Source organism: Cajanus cajan, chromosome 10 (genome assembly GCF_000230855.2).
Source record: "Cajanus cajan strain Asha chromosome 10, NIPB_CcT2T_4, whole genome shotgun sequence".
NCBI lineage: Eukaryota > Viridiplantae > Streptophyta > Magnoliopsida > Fabales > Fabaceae > Cajanus > Cajanus cajan.
In genome coordinates this window covers 40,974,149-40,981,064 of record NC_138526.1, presented here as the reverse complement: position 1 = coordinate 40,981,064, position 6,916 = coordinate 40,974,149, and the positions used below count along the sequence as shown (strand labels likewise).

General features: G+C 33.9%; 1 protein-coding gene across 1 annotated transcript; it reads right to left on the bottom strand.

The window, feature by feature from the left end:
* Window positions 1-425: 425 nt before the first annotated feature.
* On the bottom strand, window positions 426-1,286 carry RAT5 (Histone superfamily protein). Its single transcript, XM_020379687.3, has 2 exons — window positions 1,001-1,286; window positions 426-881 (listed from the first exon to the last, which is right to left on the bottom strand). Exons 1-2 carry the CDS (start codon window positions 1,187-1,189, stop codon window positions 663-665), a joined length of 408 nt encoding a protein of 135 aa, XP_020235276.1. The 5' UTR covers window positions 1,190-1,286; the 3' UTR covers window positions 426-662.
* Window positions 1,287-6,916: the final 5,630 nt, after the last annotated feature.

Genomic DNA, 6,916 nt, shown 5'->3' with positions numbered 1-6,916 from the left:
TATTGTGATCAATTTTATTTTACTAATTATTATTATAGGGGATAGAATAAGGCTGGCCAAGTCACTACTGGTAGGGTGAGGCCACGATAATCAATTAATGGAAACTTTAGGCGAGGGTCAATCGATTATCAAAATGAATCTCAACTTCTTCATGTTTTTCTTCAATTTCATGTGGCTTTCTTTGCACTTCTTACTTCTCAGAGAACATAGTTTTAAAATTTGGATGGGTAATTATCTAACAGTTATAATGCTTCAAAAACTAAGCTTATGAAACATTTTCAAAAGCCAAAACTTAACAAATCCAAAATAACGCCCTACTTATTTCTAATTGCTGGAAACATCTCAAACACAAACGAAACCAATCGAACACTCCAAAATTCCCATCTAAGTTCCCATTCAAACAAGTTCCAGAGTAAAAACCAAAATGACACCATCAGCAAGAAACTCATTTTATAAATACCAATCAGAGATCGAAGGCTACATCAATATTGAAAATCAACAACAACAAAATAATAACAGTAATTCAAATTTCCAACATTCTATTCACAACGCTACCTGAAAAAACCCTAACTAAACTACAAAACAAAACAGTGAGATAAATCAGAATCACGATTAGCATCCATATCCAAATTCAGTAGCAGTTCGTGAAATCGAAATCGTACTCAAGAGTCGTCGTCAGCAGTAGCACCCTTCGACGATCCACCAGCCTTCTTAGGCAGCAAGAGATTGTGAATATTCGGCATCACACCGCCATTAGCGATTGTGACGTCACCGAGAAGCTTGCTCAATTCCTCGTCGTTCCTCACCGCCAATTGAATGTGACGAGGCACAATTCGCGTCTTCTTGTTATCTCTCGCAGCGTTTCCAGCCAACTCCAAAACCTAATAGCAACACCAAACGCAACACATTCGATTCAATCGCTCGAAAACAGATAATTGATTATTCCTCAAATTGAGCTTCGAAAACCTAGATCTGACGACGCGCGCGAAGAGGAAATTACCTCGGCGGCGAGATACTCGAGGACGGCGGCGAGGTAGACGGGAGCGCCGGCGCCGACGCGCTCGGCGTACTTTCCGGCCTTCAGGAACCTGGCGATGCGGCCGACGGGGAATTGGAGGCCGGCCTTGCTGCTCCGGGAGGTGGCCTTCTTGGCGGCGCTGGATCCTAGGGTTTTGCCGCGACCTGCCATGGACGTGGAACGGAAGGTTCGAGAAGCGTTGAAAGAGAGTTCCGGTGAGTGAGAAAATATGAGAAGAGAGTGAAAGTGTGTTGGGAAAGTTTGAGCGGGTGCCAGGTTTATTTAGTGGGATGGAGGAGGGGATTTTAGCCAATGAGAGGGAGTCACGCGGATCGATGATGAATGCCGTTGGATTGCGTTCTGTATGAACGGTTGAGATGTGAAGTACGGAAAATGCGAGGGAACGGAGAGCGGGAGAAGAAATAACGTAGAAGAGTGGTATTTCTTGAATTGGATTGTGTAGAAATTAATTATGCAGGTGAGTATTATATTTTTTTTATTTTTCTATAAAAAAGTGAAGAAAATAAACAAATGGATTGTTCAAGAAATTTTTACTTAAATAATATTATTTTTTTTAAAAATTACAAAAGTATCAACTGTGCAAGTTTATTTACCAATATAGAACTGTTTACTGTTCATGCTCAGAATTCGGTTCCCAGGGAACCGAATTCTGAGCTTCAAAATCTTATTTTTTTTGTTTTTTCAACTCAGAATTCGGTTCCTGGGGAACCGAATTCTGAGTTATTTAAAAATATAAAAAAATTCGTGTTTCTGGCCCATTTTGGGCAAATGTTGGAAGTGGAACGGCCCGTTCCAGAAGCAGAACGGGTCGTTCTGCTTAAAGATACAAAGTCCTTTTTTTTAAATTAAAACGAGCCCAGAACGGCCCGTTCCAGAACAAAAATTTTAACATTTTTTTGAATCTGAAACGGCCCTGGAACGGACCGTTCTGGAAGACGTTTTCAGGAAGTAGAACGTGGTTTGGAACGAGCCGTTCTGGTTTTGGAACGTCCCGTTCTGGGCAAACAGTAAAAAAAGATTAATTTTTTTTTTTTAAAAAGAAGATAATAAAGTTAAAATAATGGGATATTAAGCAATAAATAGGGAATATATTCTCTCCGACAATATAATTATCGGATAAAATTTTAACTATTCAATCAATTTTATTAAAATAATATATTTAAACAATCACTTAAGATAATATCTTGCGCTTAAAACGTACAATTATCCCTGAATTATAGGGAATATATTCTCTCTGACAATATAATTATCAGATAAAATTTTAACTATTCAATCAATTTTATTAAAATAATATATTTAGACAATCACTTAAGATAATATCTTGCGCTTAAAACGTACACTTATCCCTGAGTTATAGGGAATATATTCTCTCCGACAATATAATTATTGCGACTTGAAATTATTGAGATTTGAAATTTATAAAACATTAATTACTTTGGAATAAAAATTAAAGACTAAAACACTAAAAGATTTGAAAAGGAAGAAATAAGAGTAATTATCGGATATTATCTTAAATGATTGTCTAAATATATTATTTTAATAAAATTGATTGAATAGTTAAAATTTTATCCGATAATTATATTGTCGGAGAGAAATATATTCCCTATAGTTCAGGGATAATTGTACGTTTTAAACGCAAGATATTATCTTAAGTGATTGTCTAAATATATTATTTTAATAAAATTAATTGAATAGTTAAAATTTTATCCGATAATTATATTGTCGGAGAGAATATATTCCCTATAATTCAGGGATAATTGTACGTTTTAAGCGCAAGATATTATCTTAAGTGATTGTCTAAATATATTATTTTAATAAAATTGATTGAATAGTTAAAATTTTATCTGATAATTATATTGTCGGAGAGAATATATTCCCTATAATTCAGGGATAATTGTACGTTTTAAACGCAAGATATTATCTTAAGTGATTGTCTAAATATATTATTTTAATAAAATTGATTGAATAGTTAAAATTTTATCCAATAATTATATTGTTGGAGAGAATATATTCCCTATTTATTGCTTAATATCCCATATTTTAACTTTATTATCTTCTTTAAAAAAAAAATAATAATTTAATCTTTTTTTTGCTGTTTGCCCAGAACGGGCCGTTCCAAAACCAGAACGGCCCGTTCCAAACCACGTTCTACTTCCTGAAAACATCTTCCAGAACGGGCCGTTTTAGATTCAAAAAAATGTTAAAATTTTTTATTCTGGAACGGGCCGTTCAGGGCCCGTTTTAATTTAAAAAAAAGGACTCTGTATCTTTAAGCATAACGGCTCGTTCTGCTTCCGGAACAGGCCGTTCCACTTCCAACATTTGCCCAAAATGGGCAAGAAACACGAAAAAAAAAATTAAATAACTCAGAATTCGGTTCCCGGGGAACCGAATTCTGAGCATGAACAGTAAACAGTTCTATATTGGTAAATAAACCTGCACAGTTGATACTTTTGTATTTTTTTTAAAAAAAAAATATTATTTAAGTAAAAATTTTGATTGTTCAAATAAAATATGAAAGTAACCGATTGTGCGTCAGTTTTTTTTACAAATAATTGTACTTTTTAGTTTAATTGATTAAAATTTTAATTTAATTGATTAAATTAAAATATTAATAATTAAGTTTTTCGACTCAAGGGTTGGAAGACATGTTTGAGACACGAGAATTTGATCTTGCTCACATAATAGATTTTTATTAATGTAAAAATAATGTTTGATCGATAAAAGTTATTTTATATAAATATTAATAAGTCTTTAGATCAAGCTATTGCCTTAGATGAGGTTTAAACCTCAATTTGAACTAAAGAACTTTAAAATAATTAAGAGTTGAAGATAAGGGATAATGGTGAAAGCTTGAACATCTCAAAGACGAAGAGTGAGAAAAATGGACTAAAGGAGAAAAAATCTACATTAAAATGGAAGGGCACCACCAAGTTTAAGCCAATATGTTATATATGTCATAGGAGTTGTCACTACAAGAGAGATTGTCATGAGAAAGGCAAGGAATCCAAAAGCTCTATGGATTCTTTGGATATTGTTGTTTCAAATGGTTATAAGAGTGCAAGGGTGTTGGTGGCTTCAACATCAGAAATACAAAGGAATTAGGTTATGAATTCTGGATGTACCTATCACATATGTCTTGTGAAAGACTTCTTTGAGACTTTAGAACTCAAAGAAAGTGGGGTAGTGCTTCTTGACAACAACAAAACTTGCAAGGTAAAAAGTATGGGTATTGTTCACTTAAGAATGTTTGATAACTATGAGATTCTATTGCAAGATGTGAGGTATGTCCTTAAACTTAAAAGGAATATTTTGTTAATAAGCATATTTGATGGTTTGGGTTACTCTAATAAAATTGAACATGGTATGATAAAGATCTTTATGTTGGGATAAAATTTCTTAAGCCAAATAGAAATTTTCCATTAATCAATATTAAGAACCGTTGTCTCAGATTACAGAGTTAATGTTAATAATACGTACCTGTATCCATTGACGTTGATCAAAAGGTTGTAGCGGAATAGTCTTTTGGTGCAATGATCTTCCTCAGCCAAATCACTGGATTCCTTGATGGGACTTGATGTTACTCTTCTGATGGGGAGATAGAGAGACGTGTGTTTCTGATTTGGCATATTGGAAACCATGACCATCTTTATGATTTTAAACCTATTAGGGTTCCCATTAACCCCTAACGGGCCAAATCTGGTTTCCACTTATTTGGGCCCATATCAGTTTTTTTCTGTTGGCAATCTAAAGGCTCACTAAAATTAGATCACTTTTATTGAGCCCAACTAAATGTAAATAACTAATATAAATACTACAAATAATATATGTAGCCCACAATAATTATTAGAAATAAAATTTCTAACAATCTCCCACTTGGACTTTATATTCATTTAAGTATTTATATCACAAAAAACTTTAGGCGCACAACCATATGTTATTTACTTCTAGACTCCCCTTAAACAATCTGGTTCATCTCATATAACAACAGGGAACCACTACAACTTTCATCACTATCTAATGTGACTAAACCATAATGATCACCACAATTGTATGCACTCAATGACATAGATCAAATATGGATAAGTGGCATGGAAATTACATGTAACGTGATCTTAGTCATGTCTATTTCCAGCTAGTCCAAACTTTATTCTTTATAGAGATCCATTCAAAATGCAACATATATATATTGCACAAAATAAGCTCAGAATAGAATTGTCAACTTTATTTCTGTAGAAAATCCAAATAATACAAACATTTGGAAAAATTAAAAAAAAATAAAGAAGACACAAAACATAAATGAGACTCCCACTAAACTAAGGTACTATAAGGAATTACACCCATATGAGCAATGTGCTCATGAAAGACTTTAGGCACCAAACCCTTAGTAAGTGGATCAGCTAGCATAAAATTAGTCCCTATATGTTCTATAAAAATTTGTTTATTCTGAACTCTTTCCTTAACAACCAGAAACTTTATATCAATGAATTTTGACTTGGTTGTACTCCTATTATTATTGGAATAAAGAACTGCAGAGTTATTATCACAATAGATTTTCAATGGCCTTTCAATGCCATTAACCACACGTAAATTAGTGATAAAATTTCGCAGTCATATCCCATGGTTGGATGCCTCAAAACAAGCAATGAACTTCGCAGCCATGGTTGATGAAGCTATAATAGTCTGTTTAACAGACTTCCAAGAGATAGCTCCTCCAGCCAACATAAAGATGTATCCAGATGAGGAGCGTTTACTATCTTGACATCCGGCAAAATTAGAGTCTGAGTATCCAATGATCTCTAAACTATCAGACTTTTGATAAGTGAGCATATATCCTTTTGTTCTCTTCAAATAGCGCATTACACGCTTTATTGTTTTCCAATGATGCATCCTAGGGTTACTTAAGTATCTGCCCAAAACTTCCACTATAAATGCAATATCGGGACGAGTACAAACTTGAGCATACATTAGACTTCCCACAACTGAAACATAGGGAATCTTTTGCATCTCATTTCTTTCAAGGTCATTATTAGGGCATTGTTTGAGGCTAAATTTGTCTCCCTTGGCTATAGGGGTATCTCCTGGTTTACTATCTTTCATGTCGAATCTATCTAAAACTTTGTCGATATAATTCTCTTGTGATAACCTTACGATACCATGAGAACGATCTCTTAGTATCTTAATACCTAATACAAAAGAGGCTTCACCAAGATCTTTCATTTCAAAATTCTTTGTTAAAAATCTCTTGGTTTCGTGCAATAAGCCTATATCACTGCTGGCAAGCAGTATATCATCGACATATAACACTAAGAATATATATTTACTCCCACTAAACTTGTGATAAACACAATCATCAACTATATTTGCCTCAAAACCATATGAGGTAATAACTTGATGGAACTTGTGATACCATTGACGGGAAGCTTGTTTAAGACCATAGATGGATTTCTTTAGTTTGCATACCATGGACTTTGAGTCACCAGACACAAAATTTTCTGGTTGCATCATATAAATCGTTTCTTCAATGTCACCATTTAGAAACGCAGTTTTAACATCCATCTGATGGAGCTCTAAATCATAATGAGCTACGAGTGCCATTATTATTCTAAAAGAATCCTTTGAAGAAACCGAAGAAAAGGTTTCTTTGTAATCAATGCTTTTCTTTTGAGTGAAACCTTTAGCAACTAAACGAGCCTTATATCTCTCGATATTACCTTTTGAATCCCTCTTGGTTTTAAATATCCATTTACAACCAATAGGTTTCACACCTTCAGGTAATTCAATGAGATCCCAAACATCGTTGTCTTGCATAGATTTCATCTCATCCTTCATGGCATCAATCCACTTTTAAGAGCTAGAACATTGCATAGCTTGACA